The sequence below is a fragment of the Hemibagrus wyckioides genome, linkage group LG10 (assembly GCF_019097595.1).
Source record: "Hemibagrus wyckioides isolate EC202008001 linkage group LG10, SWU_Hwy_1.0, whole genome shotgun sequence".
In the NCBI taxonomy this organism is placed as follows: domain Eukaryota; kingdom Metazoa; phylum Chordata; class Actinopteri; order Siluriformes; family Bagridae; genus Hemibagrus; species Hemibagrus wyckioides.
In genome coordinates, this window is record NC_080719.1 from 23658651 (window position 1) to 23677212 (window position 18562).

At 38.8% G+C, this 18562-nt stretch overlaps 2 protein-coding genes across 2 annotated transcripts; one reads left to right on the plus strand and one right to left on the minus strand.

Moving 5' to 3' along the window:
- The first annotated feature begins 4877 nt into the window (after positions 1-4877).
- Positions 4878-7453, plus strand: rplp2l (ribosomal protein, large P2, like). Its single transcript, XM_058400266.1, has 5 exons — positions 4878-5026; positions 5610-5733; positions 6627-6675; positions 7097-7189; positions 7323-7453. The coding sequence occupies exons 2-5, from the start codon at positions 5611-5613 to the stop codon at positions 7403-7405; spliced, it is 348 nt and encodes a 115-aa protein (XP_058256249.1). The 5' UTR covers positions 4878-5026; position 5610; the 3' UTR covers positions 7406-7453.
- A 4371-nt stretch (positions 7454-11824) lies between these two features.
- fth1a (ferritin, heavy polypeptide 1a) lies at positions 11825-16177 on the minus strand. Its single transcript, XM_058401135.1, has 5 exons — positions 15955-16177; positions 13960-14065; positions 13552-13698; positions 12862-12987; positions 11825-12167 (listed from the first exon to the last, which is right to left on the minus strand). Exons 2-5 carry the CDS (start codon positions 14059-14061, stop codon positions 12009-12011), a joined length of 534 nt encoding a protein of 177 aa, XP_058257118.1. The 5' UTR covers positions 14062-14065; positions 15955-16177; the 3' UTR covers positions 11825-12008.
- Between the last annotated feature and the right edge of the window lie 2385 nt (positions 16178-18562).

Here is an 18562-nt window from a genome sequence, read left to right on the forward strand (position 1 = left end):
ATCAGACAATATCATGTCTCCCTATGAATACTTCAAGATGTTTTTTTCTGAAGACATTCTGGAAGTAGTTGTAGAGCAGTCAAATTTATATGCCATTCAGTGTGACACCAACAAGCCCCTTAACCTCACTACTAAAGAACTGGAGCAGTTCATGGGTACAGCAGTGTACATGTCGTTGTTTGGATTACCGGGCACCCGCATGTTTTGGAACAAAGTTCCGAGTGTCCCAGGTAGCTGACACCATGGCACTAAACAGATGGGAGTTCATCAAAAAATCCTTGCACTTCAACAACAATGAAGTGAGACAAGGAGAAAATGATCCACTCCACAAAATCCGACCACTGGTCACTCATCTTACCTCAAAGCTGCAGACGATCCCAGTGGATGAGAAGCTGGCTGTAGACGAGCAAATGGTCCCTTTTAAGGGAAGAAATAGCCTCAAGCAATACCTGCCAGCAAAACCAAAGAAATGAGGCTACAAGTTACTCATCTTGGCTGGCTGCGATGGTGTTCCGCACAAGTTTGAGATCTACACAGGGAGAGTTGTGCAACCCCCTGAGCTGCCAGATACCAGGGGGGGCATTTTACGATCGATATATTATCAGGGACCCCAAAGCTCCCAAAAACTAGGGTGAAATAATTTTTTCCTCCTAAAAAAAAAATTCATGCCATAGAGGGTTAGGAATCACCGATATTAGGGCACTGTTAAAAGAAGAGGGGAGAGATCCACTAGCATATGCCTCATTATATACTTCTGTTAATTTGGGTGCAAGTAAATCTATATACTGTTTATAATATTCAACCGGGAGCCCATCTAACCCTGCTGACTTCCCATTCCGCATAATAGATACAACTTTTCTGACTTCCTGTTCTGTTATTGGGCCTTCTAACATATTCATCTGCTCTAGGGACAATTCAGGCATTTTAAGCTTGCATAAAAACCTAAGCAGTTCTTCCTGTTTAGGACTAATATCAGAAGAGTATAAATCTTTGTAAAACCTCTGTACTACGTTATTTATCTCCATTGTTGATGTTACTATTGTGTTTCCTTTCTTAATAGCTGTTATTAAATTACATGCATTCTTTTGCTTCAGCTGTCTCGCCAGCAGTTTACCAGTCTTCTCCCCTTCCTCACAGAAAGTAGTTCCCAATCTAAATAAGGCGTATTCCACCTTTTTTATTATAAATTTCCTGGAGTTCAAATTTGAGTTTACAAATATCTTGATATAATTGATTTGAGAAACATTGGTATAATTCTTTTTCAAAATTCTTAATTTTGTTATCTAATTCCTGTATTCTGTCCCGATCCTCCCTTTTCCTTTTAGATGCATAAAACTATCTTCCCTCTGAAATATGTCTTAGATGCTTCCCATTCAGTTGATCTTTTATCAGTACATTGCAAAAAAAGACTTTAAATCCTCCTTTTTCATGATACCATCTATCTTAACAAGGTTACCTGTACCACTGGCAGAGAAGCATCCCCATAGCATGATGTGACCACCGCCATGCTTGACCGCTGGGATGGTATTCTTGGGTGATTCTCACGAAACCATTGAAACACCACGGCACTAATGATTTTAAATATAAAATGTGTAATTTAGTAATATAAAAAAGCATCAGAATAAAGACAGTACTGTTCTCTATCTTGCACAATGTGGAATTTCAACATGAGAATGAATTATTTTTCTATTTTACTGCATTTTCTGCTGAAATTCTCATTACCGCAACGCGTCCGGCTGTGTCTGAATGTGTGTTATGTTTTAATTTTAAACAAATTAACATAAAAAAAAATTAGGAAAAAAAATAAATGGATGTTCTACTAGATTATTCTAGATGACAGAAATATTTTTTACTGAATATTCATGTATAATAATCATGAAAAAAAGTAGGAAAATGATGTGTCCATGCCTGATGTTCTCATCCTCTGCAACATTTTTTGAGGACTGTTTAAACACACATACAGAATGGAAATAAAGTTTGATTATGAGTGATGGAGCACATGGGACAGTTACTTCAAGATGGTGACCAGTTAAGATCATCTCTTCATATCTCTCCAGTTAAATCTTAAATATTCTATTGTCAGAAATTTAACACCACTTTTTGATTATCATTACCCAAACAGGAAGTTTTCTACATTTCGAAAATTTTTAGAGTTACAGTTTTTTTATGAAAATGTACTTTTATTGAGGTCTAATTATATGCATTGAGAAAAAAATTGTAAAGCCATCATGGCTTCTCTATTGTTAGCAAAACATCCTGAGGCACCTCCTCCTCCGCAACACCATTCTCATACACCGCAACCATTTAAGGCCAGTTGTGGTAAAGAGAAGATATGTTTCAGGAATGAGAATTTAAGCATATTGTTTATGACTTTTAAATATCTCTTATGAATTTAATATTAATTTCAAATTTCCTAAATGTTATTTTGCTTTATGATTTGTTTCATTGTAGACAGTCAGCAAGTGAGAAAAAAAAAGCTTTAGCAAAGGCCAGGGTGACAAAGTTCAGGGAAAAATTCTACAGAAACCCAGAACTGCTGGAGGAGTACAGAAGAGAGAGAGAGAGAGAGGTTAGGTTTGGAGATGTTACAGCAGGGATAATTAGCAAAAAATACCATACAGTGTTAGGAAATGTACATGAGAGTACACACACACACACACACACACACACACACACACACCCCTTCAGCCACTACTATAACAGGACTTTGGTGCTGGATTGAGTGTAGTGGTCATACTGTGGGAAATTCCCGCCACACTAAGGCATGGAGGTTGTGTGATTCTTAAAGTGGCAGCAGCCTAATAAAAACAGTTATTTGTTCTTCTGTTTGTAATTTGTTTGTTTTTTTTATTTTCTTGTTTACTTTACTTTTCAATTCATTTAAAAGACTAAAATTAAGCTCTACCCCACCCCACAACTTCAGGCCCAGTATAGAACACACACACACACACACACAGAGTAAGCATCAAGTCTGTATTATTTGATGATGTATACATAAAATGTTTTTCCCCATGTTATGAGAATAATTTAATGTAATGCTTTCTTTCCGCTTCCAGGAATCAAAAACGAAAACATGGTAAAATGGTTCATGTTTTTTAGGTAATCGTTGAAATGTTGTCCTGTTTATTCCTGTTTTAATGTTTTTCTTAATTTTTTTTTTATTTTTGGCTTTTGTATTTTTGAAGCACTGGACAATAAAACTGTTTTGAACTTGAATGCATGATTGTATAAATATTATCTGTTTCTTTCTGCATTATCTCAGACTAGTATACAAGTCTCAGTATAAAACTCAGACTAGTATACTTATTATCATTACCGAAATAATTAACCTCATTACCGAAACCTATACATCATTACCGAAACAGATGTTTATTAGATGTTAATTTAATTAATAGAAATACAGTACTTTGATTTTAAATGCATGTGCAGAATCTTAAAATTATGTTCTTTCAGGTTTGTCACATCATTTTGAAAAAATCTCAGGTTTCTTCGAAATATTTAACAAAACATGGTTGTAAATTGTGGACGGTGTCAGTCAGAAATCAGTCAAAATTTTAAAAACTGTTAAACTAAAAATAAATATTATTTCAGAACTTGAAGTAACTGTGCATGACTATTAATAATCCACTTTTACAACTGTGAAAATGTATTTACTTTTCTGACAGTGTTGATGTTTTCACACTGTTGCAGTAATGAGATTTTTTAGGACTTATTTTGGAAAGTATGTTCAAAAAAGTGTTAAATGGTAAGTAAAAGTTTTTAAATTAATGTTCACAAATATTCCAGATTTTGTTGCTAATGTCTGAAAATAAAAGTTAATTTAAGCATTTTTAAAATTTTCATGTTTGAAATTTTAAAAGTGAGCATCAGAATTAGACCATGGAAGAAGCTGGCCTGGTCTGATGAATCACGTTTACTTTTACATCACGTGGATGACCGAGTGCCTGTGCGTCTCTTACCTGGGGAACACATGGCACCAGGATGCACTATGGGAAGAAGGAGAGTCGGTGGAGGCAGTGTCATGCTCAGGGCAATGTTCTGCTGGGAAACCTTGGGTCCTGCATCCATGTGGATGTCACTCTGACACGTACCACCTACCTAAGCATCGTTACAGACCATGTACACCCTTTCATGGAAACAGTATTCCCTGATGGCTGTGGCCTCTTTCAGCAGCATAATGCACCATGCCACAAAGCAGAAATGGTTCAGGAATGGTTTGATGACCACAACAACCAGTTTGAGGTGTTGACCTGGCCTCCAAATTCCCCAGACCTCAATCAAATCAAATATCTGTGGGATGCGCTGGACAAACAAGTCCGATCCATGGAGGCCCTACCTCGTGACTTAAGCATGAGCATAAGTATAGGAAATATTGACGCAAAGTTAACCCAAAATGTTGGGGCTGCCAGGTTATAAGTATATGGATGTGGCAAACAAGATCCAGCCATCCGTATAATAAACAAAAAACAAGTTCATTATGAAAGAGCCAGTTATGGTAACAGAAGCGGTGATACAGTGACATCACAGCACAGTGGACATTCTGTTGTCAGTAAATCACCTCAGAGAAAAGATCAACATGAATCTGGTCAGTATAATGAATGTGGTCTTCCAAAAACTGTACAGCATGTGTACGGTGCCAAGAATCCAGTTAAAAGACGAATTAAAAATCTACTGGCAGGAACTCTTCGACATTAAACACTGCTCTGAATGTTTTAAAGTTTCTTGAAAGCAACAAATTTGTATTAAAAAAAATTGTATTTGTAGTGTTTCCGCGTGATATCGCCGCCCCACGCTCCATACCAGTAGGTGGCGGAATATGCACCTAAAGCTTGTTTGCGTACCGCCATCGAAGGAGACAGAAAGAAAGACTTAGCTTTAGCCTTTTAGCGCTTCACCAATAGTCGTGTATTAGCCTGATCACGTGACCATGGCTGACGCTACGTCCGGCTCCCGAGCCCGGTCCACTTCCTTTCCGCCTGCACGCGCTCTGTGGTGAACACGCGTTACCTCATTACTCTCTCGCGAAGTGAGTGTTTTAATCTAACTCTTTGTTGGTTAAAATGATCCAAATAAATTCTCTTGTGCTCATTTTGTGTGTGTAAAGTTACTGGATGTGTCATGAGACCGCGCACTTGATGATGTCGAGCTGGAATTATGCGAAAAAGAGCAGTTTCTCACATTGCCGTTAGCTTTAAGCTAATCGCCAGGTTAGCTCCTGGTATATATACACACGGGGTGATCTGAGGTTCGAGGAATATTTGTAGAACTAACCACTGACAAAAATAAAAGATATAAGATTAACAATGAAACTTTTTTTTGGGAGTCTTAAACCTTAATCCCTAATACCGGTAATAAAAATCAGTAATGGAGTTTATCTTTCAGATTGTTCTGGTGATTAGTCTGTATTTTGCGTGTCGGATGATTGTAAACTGGTCTAAAATAAGCTTATTAGTTTAATTATTACTTCTAACTATTACTAAAGAGTAGAATTGTGTATGTTGGAATAGGAAAAGAGCAGCATTCATACACATGGATACAGGTTACATTATTGTGCTGTGATTTCTGACCGGCCCTGTGTCCTCTTCTTTTGTTTCCTTTAATAAATAAAGGATGCGTTACGTAGCTGCTTACCTGCTGGCTGCCCTCGGTGGCAAAGAGAACCCCAGCGCCAACGACATCAAGAAGATCCTGGATAGCGTCGGCATCGAGGCTGATGACACTCGCATGGGGAAGGTGAGCAGTGGAGGAAATGGTCCTGCTGTATTTAAAGAGAACTGTTCAAGTGTCATTTGCTTTAACATAAGTGTAGCTTCATTTTGACATGATTGTGTAGTTACACCACAGAACAGTACTCAAATCTGTCATTTCTGTATAATGGTGAACAGGTTTAAGATGTCTTTAGTTGTCACAGATACATTACTGCACAGTGAAATGCTTTCTTCACATATTCCATCCTTGGTTGTGGTCAGAGCGCAGGGTCAGCCATGATGCAGCACCCCCTGGAGCAGGGTGGGTTGCTCAAGCGCTCAACAGTAGCAGCTTGGCAGTGCTGGGGCTTGAACCCTGATTTTCTGGTCACAGCCCAGAGCTTTAACCACTTAAGCCACTACCACCCCCTAACACGTTAACACGCCATACCTGTAATGCCTTACTGTTTCCTATAGTAACGTATGCAGGTACAGTGAATGTTCCATATTAATAGATTTAGAACATAGAAAGTTTGATGTGGTGACTTGTTTGGAGATATGTTTATGGAAGGAGTCTCCAGTGTCAGGACCGAGATAGGAGAAACTCCCCTTAACCATCCTGCAGCTATGAATTAACAGAATCGGATGTTTCTTGTCCTTTGTACACGTGCTGTCCATCTCAGCTGTGTGTGGTCATCAGGGAAGCTTTAAAACAGTGCGTCTGTTTATACAGCAATTCTGTTTGTATTTAATTTTCACTACAATACCACAATTTTGTGTGTTTAGTTGATATACAAAAGTAATCCGGTGTGATCCTCTTAGAAAACCTTTGGAAACTTTCTTGCGATTTCCTATGCATTCTTTTACATGCTTATTTGTTGTTGTGCTTTGTGCCAACATGAACAGAATAACATTTTAATTCTATTTGTGTTTTAACAGGTCGTGTCCGAGCTCAGTGGCAAATCGGTTGAGGATGTGATCGCTCAAGGTGAGTCGCACTCCATCGAAATTTTAACTTTTTCCTTCTGGGCAAATCGTTTAAAGAAGGCCCGAAGGTGTGAATTTGTTCACATGACTTCATTCATTGTGAGATTCATTTTATGATTAACAAAACTGAGGAAATTAAAGGATTCTCTATCCAGGAGTTGTTACAGGTTATCTGACCTGTGGATAAATGAAATCTAAAATTATAATGGATGATGTAGAATCAATTGAAATGATCATGTGCATCAGATCAATGTGGGTAAAGGTCTGCATGCGAAAAGTGTCTTATAGATTAGACTCAGAGTTTCTGATAGTCTGTAGCTGATCTAAAACACTTTGATAAAATTTACACTTTAAATCTTTACGATTGTCTGTACATTAATTATGCAATGTTTTACTGATCCCCTCTCTCCTGTCTCTGGCAGGTTACAGTAAACTGGCCAGCGTGCCAGCTGGTGGCGCTGTTGCAGTGGCGGCATCCGGTGCTCCTGCTGCTGGAGGTGCAGCAGCTCCTGCAGGTTAGTGTGGCTCTTTTACACCCCTGACATCTGCACCACATGGTCATGCCAAGATACTGTACACAAAATGACCGCCCGTGTCCGAGTGTCACCGTGTGTTCAGTAGCTCACTTCTCCTTCTGTCCTGTTTCAGCTGCAGCGGAGGAGAAGAAGGAGGAGAAGAAAGAGGAGTCTGAAGAATCTGATGACGACATGGGATTCGGACTGTTCGACTAAACCGTTAATTCGGGACCAAAATAAAATTTGTTTAAAAAAAAAAAAAAAGCAAGTGGTTTTATTTTTTAAAAAGAACTTTTGAAAAGTAGAGTACACGTATAACTCTCTCACTCCTCACATAGGATTCTCCTGGGTTTCATTTTCTCTCATAATGCACTAACTAGTTCTCATAAAATCCTGGATTATTAAATTTTCATCCTTTTTGAAGTTCTTGACTGTAGTAGCCTAGCATGACCTTTACAGAATGTTCCAAAAAAACTGGGAATGAATCAAATAATGTTTTAAAACAGGACTTGACAATGGACCTGCTTTAAGAAATGGTCCAATAAATCTGCACTAAAATTAGTTCTGGGATCTGGGTGGATAAAGATCACGTTCCTTTGCACATTATTAAATCAGTTCACCTGGATTTAGTTCAGTTCTTTCTTGTTCACAGAAGTGGATTTCGTTTTCTCTCTTTTTTGCAGAATGAGGAAAAAATTTTAAAGTACTAACCTGTTTACGGTTGGCAGGAAAATTGGTTCTGATGAAGAATTTAACATTCTAATGATTTATTCTTAAATTATTTACCATAGAGTTACAAAAAGCCATGACTTTAGGTCTCATTGGCAAGCTCTGTGGTTTGGAGCAGGTTTTTAGCCCTGCCTGGTCCTCATATGGAGGATGGTTTCATATGGTGTTGACTTTCTGCTGTCAACAATGTTGATGTTTCTCTATACATCACCTGTCTTTTATTCTCTCCATTAGAAAGTTACAGACCTGCTATGAACTTTATTCCATTTCACTTGCTCAGACAATAAGCCAAGAGAGGGGTACTTATACTCCAAACCATGGTACTATAAGTAAGTTTTGTTGAATGCAGAACTATGCAATGACAATAAAAAGGCTTTCTCTTCTATTCTGTGTACAAAAAATAATAAAATAAAAGGGGGAGTGGCTTTAGTTATCAATTAGTTACCATTGCTGTGACTCAATCACATGACTACATATTGATAAGTAAATTTTAAGATTTATTCTTATTAGGAAGTGCGATAATTAAGGTCATTTGTTTGGACAGGATTTCTTCAGGAACTGTAAAACTCTACACGATGTTTTCAGTAATAAAACGAACAGCAACGTGAACAGTACACTGATCAGGCATAACATTATGACCACCTGCCTAATATTGTGTGGGTCCTTATTTTCAGCCCTGACCTGTCAAGGCATGGACTCCACTAGATCCCTGAAGGTGTGCTGTGGCAACAAGATGTTCCTTTAAGTCCTGTAAAGGATACTTTTGATAGATACTGACCACTGCAGACCGGGAACACCCCCCAAGAGCTGCAGTTTTGGAGATGCTCTGATCCAGTGGTCTAGCCATCACAATTTGGCCCTTCGTCAAACTCGCTCAAATCCTTACGCTTGCCCATTTTTCCTGCTTCTAACATCAACTTTGAGGACAAAATGTTGACTTGCTGCCTAATATATCCCACCCACTAACAGGTGCCATGATGAGGAGATACTCAGTCTTATTCACGTCATCTCACAGTGCTCATAATGTTATGGCTGATCGGTGTATATGGATGTTATGATGGTTAAGTGTCCACTGGATGGCAGTATAACATTGTTTGTGATCTCATCTGCAACAACGAATCAGAGTAGAGCTGAAAAGTGGAAGTGAATCTGTATTTCAGATCTGAACATGGGCTTTTTTTTTTTTTTTTAATTATATTTATTTTTCAGGTGTTGCTCCTAAAACAGAGCTGGGTTTATGATTCTGTAAAGTGCAGGTGTGTAAAAAGAAACAAGACTGGAACAGTGGACAAGATTAAATAAAATGACTGTATAAATTAGTAATTTAATAGAAACTGATTCTGAGTTTAACCTTAATAATGTATGATGTAAGAGGAGTGTGGATATGTGCTGCAGACTGGAAAACCCCTAGAATGAGGACATTTTGATATTTTCCACTGCGCAGATTTACAAACTACAAACTTTCTTGATCATATATATTTCTCTTTGTTGTGAAGGAACTGGACATTCCTTGACAACAACAGTGACGAATAAATAACCAACAATAAGATGAGATAGAAAACACATGGGGGGAAAGACATATATTTCTCTTTTCTCAGCCAAAAGTAAAGATCTGGCACTTCATGGCTACACATGTAGTTTAGAGAAAAGGGAGAAAATTGCACTTAAATGTTTCTTTCCTTCTCTACTGAGGTGGACAGGCATCATTGTGAGAGTCAGCATCTGATTATTTGATTTGGCTTATGTCCATGTATTTTTCTGCAGCTATGAGAAAATGTCATCTAATTGGTGTGAGAATAGCACACTTAGCTAGCAAGATTTTAGACATCCTTGACCAAACATTTGTTAAACTAAAACTATATTGCCATAAGTTTTGGGACACCCCTCCAAATCATTGAATTCAGGTGTTGTGTTTCAGGGGTTGGGCTCGGCCCCTTAGTTCCAGTGAAAGGAACTCTTAATGCTTCAGCTTCATACCAAGACATTTTGGACAGTTTCATACTCCCAACTTCATGTGGGACAGTTTGGGGATGACCCCTTCCTGTTCCAACATGACTGCACACCAGTGACCAAAGCAAGGAACTTTCACTGGAACTAAGGGGCCGAGTCCAACCCCTGAACAACAACACCTGGACTCAGTGATTTGGAGGGGTGTCCCAAAACTTATGGCAATATAGTGTAGGTCCTTACTGAACATGATGATTTTTGGTCATTTGCCAGAATTCAGCCGCAGTGACATCTGACAAGTTTACTTCCTCTTTCCTTTTTTACTTTAAATGTTGAAGTGTTTTATTTTGTTTCTGTCTAATCTCCAGGACTCTTGGTGTTTTTGTATGAAAATGGAAAACCATTCTTATGTGCAAAAACAACAACTCCGTCTGTACCTAAGGCATTAAAATCCTTAAAGATGGTCAGGAGTATATTTGGTGGTCAAGGCTTCATGGCACCATGTGATATAAGACAGAAAAAGTAGAAAGATTATGTTGTGGATCCAAGAGAAAAATGATAATGAGAAGAGTTATAGACACATTATTAATTCAGTCTATGCAGCCTTTGTTTCAGGATGTCCTGCCCAGTTTACAAAAATAAATAAATAAATATTGAATACTTATTTTTTTTACTTATTATTATTATATTTTTTATTCATGTGCTCATGATTTAAGATACTTACCAGATATTCTTGTGTCTCCTTTAATCTTGCTGTAGGTTTCTCGGCATCATCGCCTCCCTTTTTTCCATCTAATATCGTAGGGACGTCCTGTTCTTGGTGATGTCACTGTACTGCCCCATGAAGTTCTTTTGGAATGATTTTGTACCCCTCTCCTTCAGTCACATGAATGTCAGAAGATTACAAAATCAATTCCACAGAAACAGCTGCTTTCATTAGGGTTGAATCAGAATTACTGATGTGTGTGATAATTCATTTTGAATTGATTAATTCATTTTAAAGATTCTAAAATCCCATTATTAAAGGGTGCACTCTTCTGAAACCAGGTTGTTGTCCAGCCATCCATTCTCTATAGTGTTTATCCCACACAGGGTTGCAGGGAACCTGGAGTCTATCCCCAGGGGACTCGGGGCACAAGGCGTGGGACACCCTGGACAGAGTACCATCCTATAACAGGGATTTATTGAATGAATGGATGAATGGACACAGACAGATCCAGGAAGAACATGCACACAGGGGATTGGACTTGAGTCCAGTTTCACTTCTGAGATGTGTGTGCTGAACATTATAGTAGCATTTTTTTCCCTTCTTAGTTTCATGTGGAATTAACATATTGACTCAATACTCTATGCATGATCATACACCGATCAGGTATAACATTATGAGCAGTGCCAGGTGAAGTGAATAAGACTGATCTCTTCATGGCACCTGTTAGTGGGTGGGATATATTAGGCAGCAAGTCAACATTTTGTCCTCAAAGTTGATGTTAGAAGCAGGAAAAATGGACAAGCGTAAGGATTTGAGCGAGTTTGACCAAAAGGGCCAAATTGTGATGGCTAGACCACTGGATCAGAGCATCTCCAAAACTGCAGCTCTTATGGGGTGTTCCCGGTCTGCAGTGGTCAGTATCAAAAAGTATCCTTTAAGTATCCATGGAGGCCCCACTTCATAACTTGCAGCACATAAAGGATCTGCTGCCAACATCTTGGTGCCAGCACACCTTCAGGGATCTAGTGGAGTCCATGCCTCAATGGGTCAGGGCTGTTTTGGCAGCAAAAGGCAGGTGGTCATAATGTTATGCCTGTTCAGTATAATTCACACTACTGAACCTTTCAGAAACTCTTTGGCACATGCACTCCGTTCACAAAGGAGTCACAGCACCTTATAATTTTAACTGCCTCAGCATGCTTCAAGAAAAACATGCAGATAAAAAGCTTAAAAGAAACCCAGACGAAATGTACAGGATCCAACGATTTGTTTATTTGATTGGAATACAACTTCAGGAGTAACATAGCACACACACAGGAAGGTAAATGACAAGAATCAGCAACAGAAGCAGGGGGGGAGCTGAAAACAGCGAGCGCTTTAATTAGACCAAAAATATTAAGATGGTAGGACGGTATATCGCGTTGTAGCAGGGGTTTAGCTGCTCTCACTGCCCAGTGTGTGTTTATCAAACAGATATTCAGCCATGCCGTTCTGAGGCGCTCCCATACGGCGCAGATTAGCGACCCAATCAGCAAGCTCCTTAATGGACTTCACCTGTTCGTCCAGGTAGTGGGTCTCAATGAAGTCACACATCTAAAAAAGAAAAAAAAAAAGTTTAAACATGCTTTGGCCAGCCCGTGTCACATGATTTATTATTTGAGGAAAGGTTAAAGTCCAGTTTCCTCTACCACAACTGACTCGACTCAGATTACACTGGAAATTTATAGCCGATTTGCACCCATTGTTTTTAAGAGCAGATAAAACCCCACAAAACATGTTTAGCAACAAGTTCCTGCTCTTGAATAGGAAGTTATTCTTCTGACCACAGCAAACCTGGCCAAATCAGACTTCCTCATAATTCATTTCATCAGATCAAATCTGTCCTGATCCTTTATCTCATGTGGCAATGGGATTCAGAATGAAGCAGCAGATCCATCCATCTTTAGTTTAAGGATTTTATAAGCTTGGGGTCATGACCTCATGCGAGGTTGCTTGATTTATCAAAAAGTTTAACGACCGAAATTCGTACGTGTTACATTTAGAATTTAGAGATACTGAAGATGGATGTGCTTGCTAATATTATGAAATTGTCCTGGGAGTCACATTCAGGTCAAGTCTCATTTCCCAGTCCATCTCCATCCTCTAAACAAACTAGCACCAGGTCTCAGCTCATATTCCAGCATCTTATTAGCTGCCCAAACGGACCGCTTTTCTTATTCCTGATCCTGAAACCTGACTGATATCAGTGTTCAGATGTTACAGTAAAGCTTCCTCTGAGTGCACTTACATGAGGGTCGTTGTGATCGGAAGCCACCTTGTGCAGGTCCAACAGGGATTGGTTGACGTTCTTCTCCAGCTGTAGCGCACACTCCAGAGCTTCCACACCACTGCCCCACTCGTCACGCTCGGGTTTCTGTCACACACAAAAGTACATACATTATTTACCAGTTTGTTCCTTTTGTACAAAGACCTTTCGTGTTTATCTTTCTTCACCATGCTGCCTGTTTTAAGCAGCTTCAAGCTTTAGCGACTCTGATAAGAACTCCACCCAGACAAACTCAATATCAGCACCTCACTTCATACCACTCCCTAACCGATCCCGCGCTCCATGTGTTTACTGCCACAACACTAAAACCAACTTCAAAATCAAAGTATATATTATAAATTTTGTAAAAGAACAGCATGCTACTGTAGCTACCTGAAAAGTAAAACAATGGACTGTTAGTAACTGCTAATTCACCAACATGAGAGCGCAGCACACTGGTTTATTTCATTATACCCCTGTCCAAATGCTTTATTTGCAAAAATATGCATTGTGGGTAATGAGCATCAAGTCCCCTGCTCCATAAGGGATAAAATAATTGCAACGCAGTGCACCAGTATAAGTGCTTCCTCTGCTAGAAAAACAGTTATTTAGGCTTTTAAATCACTGAGGTGAACAAAAAAAGTTGATAAAACCTGGAAACTGATCACATACCCTGATGTCCTGCAGGAAGATTCTTCCTCCCCTCTGGTTCTGGAGCTTCATCAGTTTCTCTGCATGCTCACGCTCCTCATGGGACTGCTTATGGAAAAACTTGGCAAAGTTGTGCAGAGCCTGGTCGTCTCGGTCGAAGTAGTACGACTTGGGGGGCAATTAAAAGAAGGAAAGTCAGAAAACTGAAGTGGGGCAACAGAACCTTTACACCCTGAACCCAGTGCTCCTTCCCATCATGCCTCACTCTATGGCTTACTGCCTCTTGTTTGCACAGATTAGATAACTAAACATTTGCTTCCACAAATCCGTCAAGCTTTTACCAACAGACACCTTGTGTCTTCTTACTATAGAATTTCATTTTTTTCCTTCTTAAAGGATTTTTATTTTTATTTAGATGGAGACTCTTACCATGGACAGGTAGACATAGGAGGCGTACAACTCCAGGTTGATTTGGCGGTTGATGCCAGCCTCGCAGTCCTGGTGGTAATTCTGTCTCACCTGAGAGCTCATGTTGCTGCATGTGTGGAAACACACACACACACACACACACACACACACACACACACACACACACACACACACACACACACACACACACACACACACACACACACACACACACACACACACACACACACACACACACGGGGGGGGGGGGGGGAGAGAAAAAGAGAGAGAACCTTAGAGAACAGTACACACTACGCAGTGCAACATTTCAACTCCTCTTGGTCTTAAATGGTTAATAGGACATATTTAGCAGATTGTTATTGTGGAGACGTCATTGTAACATCCTGTAGGAAGCACTTATGCAATCTTGTTTGGAACAAAAATCCAGGGTTAAGAAACAGACACTGAATTCCACCTACAACTAACTCCTGTTAGTCATGCTAGGTGACTAAAGCACAGTACTGAAGCAATAAATAAATCACGTCTCTGCCTGAATCATAGAGTGACTGCGCAAATTTTTTTTTTTTTATTTAATTTACACAGGATATAATTCAACAGGAAATCATAACACCTGCTCAGATAATCCATCCTACAATAAATCTTCTTATTAGTTTAACATTACTCGCCGTGATACTCCCTGGACGAGGCACGGACACTCGGGGTTAAAGTCCAGGAGATAAACACTGTTCATGGTTTACACAACACCCTTTACATGGTCATAATACACACTCTGTAATAGGCACACACCCCTAGAGTCCCTGCGAACACTAAAACACTAAGGTGTGACATTACAGGTGTGTTCTAATTACAGACTTTTCAAAAGCTGCTATAAACAGTCATAACTGCTCATGTCACAGACACAGGTCTGGGGTGATTTCCAAACAATCAGGAAATAAGAAAAAAGAAAAAAGAAAAAAAAAAAAAAAAAAAAAATCAGTGAAGCTTTACAAGGCGTATGTACAAAGCCTTTGTTATACAAGCAGTTCAAGGTGTAATGTTTCTTTTCCCTCTCCAAGTCTTGCTCTGACTATAATTGGGTTTGTTTTACTGCCCCTCATGATGATGCAGCTTTTCTGCTGATGTTATCACTGCTCTTTGTGATAAAGGACACCATCACAAGGCCAACACAGCCGCCTGGTTTCTCAGATATCACCTTCAGCTGGACTGCAGTTCAGGTTTCTCTGGCAGGATGACGTGCAAAGTCCACTGTAACCTGGACTACAGACTGGACGAGTGTTTCTCATTCACCTCTCTGTCACAGGATCATGAAAGCTGCCATCCTGGCACTGATCCAGGGACTGTTTACTGACCGCGCCGCATACAAACCAGTATGAATGTTTTCTGTAAATGTTTATCAAAGGCTGTATAACTAGGTTATTTGTTCTTAAACCGTGTTATTGAAATCTACTCTAGCAGCAGTGTTGCTCTGTAAATAAATCACCTTATTGTTGAGCAACCGTTACGTGCGCGCGCTCGCGTGCAATGCAGCCTTTCCCGTATTTCTGAACGTTATTTATAGAATATTCCCCAAAATACAGCTCAGTTTTGTATCGCTGGGTTTAAACCATTACAGATTTACTCATATGTTCAAAAAGATGATATTTTTTTTTAGTTACGTGATCAGGCCCTAATGCGCCAGCGAGCAAACAAAGCGGGGATTTTTTTTCTCCAACCATATTCTGGCAACTCCCAGTCCCTGGGCTGGGATTGGTCGGTTCCATTCACGAGTCAGTGCTACGATTGGTGCACTGTAAACAGCCCCAGTTTATTAACCAATCAGAATCCCGCCTTTACGGACACGACCAATCTTTGAGCATGAGGGAGGATTTACTGGAATATACGTGGACTAAAAAAAAAAACAACGCATGGCGTGGTATAGTCAGTTTTTGCTGTGCTTCTAATTCATGTTTTGTTAAAAATAGAAATAAAAAAAACAACAACAAAAGAAACGCTTACCTTCGTTGGTTTAGTTTTGTAATTTAGCGATGATGGACGGCTTCAAGCGAAGGATTTACGGCTTTTTTTTTCAGCGAAGAAAGCAAAATTCTTAGGGTTTTTTTAATGATCGGAATTAAAAGTAGGTAATTGCGATGAAAGACAGAAGCTAAGGTTGCCGTTCAAGCACTGTTGAAGCGGAGAACCTTCTCTCTGTCCGTGAACGATAATCGATTTGACATTGAGCCGTGGCTCAGCGCATTTTGTTAGCGCAGCTCATGCATATTCATGACGCAGGAGGTGGCGTCTTTCTGCAAGCCAATCATATACGACTTCAGCGCATATGTATGATGCAAATGACGGTGGGAGGAGTCCCGTTTCGTGCCAATGAGCCAATGAGGTTTTTATACCAGGAACGCGGTTAGATGGAAATGTTAGAAATTGAAATATTTTCATTTATAATAGGGGAAATGTCGTATTCGTGTTTGTTATGGAGTTAAAAGAATGGAACAAAACTTATGTTAGAAGATTAAATCCAGACGTTAAAGGCCAAAATCACTGCAGTAAACAAAATGACATGGATCTAAATAAACATCAGACATTAATAGATCCAATAGATCAAATGTCAATATAAACATTTTCGAATTCGTACTTTCACTTTGTACTGACCTTTTTTTTCTTTTTTCTTTTTTTACATTTTTTATTTTACTCTGACACCCAACTAAACAAACCAAAGCAATACATTCACAATTGTAGTTAAAATATTTCAGAAATGAAGAATATTTACTGTTAAAATTAAACTGTTTTTTAATTACTTAAGTTAACAATGTGAATATCAGTACATTACAGAGCAAAAAATGTGACTTGTGCAACTACAATTACACAAACATGTCCTTTACATCTGCTTGAATCATCTAGCGGTGAGTAATATCCCCAGAGTGACTGTGCAGAAAAAGTTAGTCCAACATACATTTCAGTAAAAGTCTATCCATTGAGAGCATCTTCATAGAAAAACTAAATATTTTATTACTGTCAAAGACCTTATACCTGTTCTTTACCCTAATCAACTCTAGTGTACTGTGGCTTTTATTCACATCAGCATTAAAAAAAAAAGAAAGAAAAGAAAAAAAAACTCAATTCCAGGGTTTGGGGTTGTCTCGCTAGAACGTCTAGACTGTATGACAGCAGGCCTTCCTACAATACCTTACAGTTAATTAGAGGTCTGGATCTAATAACAGGTTATGACGTGTATCCTTGTGCCATAATGACACATCAGACCAGCTCTGTCACGTACATTCCTCCTCTGGAATAAAGTGCAGGTTAATATACAGTGTTATATATTTTACAACCGTTTATTGGAGCACAGCTCAATCCTGATATATGATGTGAACATGCACAAGCTGTATGTTTGTGTCACTTTAAATGGTGATAAAGCCTGTATGAAGTGTGTTGTGTCCATGCGGAGCAGCTGCCGTAGATATATGCAAGCACTTAGTGTCACAAGGTCATGCTCAAGCTTCACACATGACCACTGAGTATTACACGGCTGAATATGGTATTACGTTCAGAATTACATGGTCATAAACCACAGAGTGTGATAGAAGTACCTGTCTAGATTTGGATACAACGGTGGAGTGAAATTCAGTAAAATCAATGTTGGGTGTTGAGAAACAGAAGGAATTCCAGCTTTGACCAGAAGAAAAGTTATCCAAAGTTGTGTAATGTTCTCATTCAGCGTGACTCGGACTGAGCGTCAAGTCACGCTGCTCTGAAGACGTGCGTGTGTTGTGGACGTTTCTAGGGGAAATACAGTTGAAAAGTGAGAAGTGTGTGGACCTAATGTGTGTGTGTGTGTGTGTGTGTGTGTACTCTTTTTAACTTCTATTATCTTTATAAAGCATCTATTTTCTTTGGAAACTTCCTCCATAACCTGAAATTGTTATTCTTTGTTATTGTACCTTTTGCTGCCTAAACTCTTTTTCCTCTTTCTCTTCCCATCATCACAGTGACTCATCCTAAGGTCACCACAATAGCCTTCACAAAACACACATTTGCACACAGACTTTTATTACACACGTTCATCGTAAGTGATAAAAGTTGTTTTGAAAGGTTAAAGGCATGTCTAGTCACAATCTATGACCTAATATTTACCTCTATATATGTAAACTGTCTCTGCACAACACCTGTTTAATTATTGTTATATTTATATTTAACGTATAATTATATAGGATTCCTTTAAAATGTATGAAATAAATTGACTCAATTTAAACACATTTTTATTGTCAAGCTATAGATAAATATTGAACTCTAATATAACTTCACACATCTAACAGTTTGGGATATAATTAAATAATATAAATTGTGGTTTCTATTAAACACAACTTAATGTTACATGCTTTTTCTTATTATTCTGTTGAAGTGTATAATAAATAATGTAATTAAACTTGTGAAACTGTATGTACAAATTTTTACATGCCTGAAATAATATGAACTATATAAAATAGGTAGTGGAGGTGTTCGCTTCTACACAGCTCTCTTAGTTAGTACACAATCTTCACAAAGGTGTCTGGTTTGTGTCAGGTGTATATATATATATATATATATATATATATATATATATATATATACA

Coding starts and splice junctions, on each gene's coding strand:
- rplp2l (XM_058400266.1), top strand. CDS start 5,611: ATGCGTTACGTAGCTGCTTACCTGCTGGCTGCCCTCGGTGGCAAAGAG. Junction 5,734..6,626: donor ATGACACTCGCATGGGGAAG/GTGAGCAGTGGA, acceptor GTGTTTTAACAG/GTCGTGTCCGAGCTCAGTGG. Junction 7,190..7,322: donor AGGTGCAGCAGCTCCTGCAG/GTTAGTGTGGCT, acceptor GTCCTGTTTCAG/CTGCAGCGGAGGAGAAGAAG.
- fth1a (XM_058401135.1), bottom strand. CDS start 14,061: ATGAGCTCTCAGGTGAGACAGAATTACCACCAGGACTGCGAGGCTGGC. Junction 13,699..13,959: donor CCTATGTCTACCTGTCCATG/GTAAGAGTCTCC, acceptor TTGCCCCCCAAG/TCGTACTACTTCGACCGAGA. Junction 12,988..13,551: donor TCTTCCTGCAGGACATCAGG/GTATGTGATCAG, acceptor TGTGTGTGACAG/AAACCCGAGCGTGACGAGTG.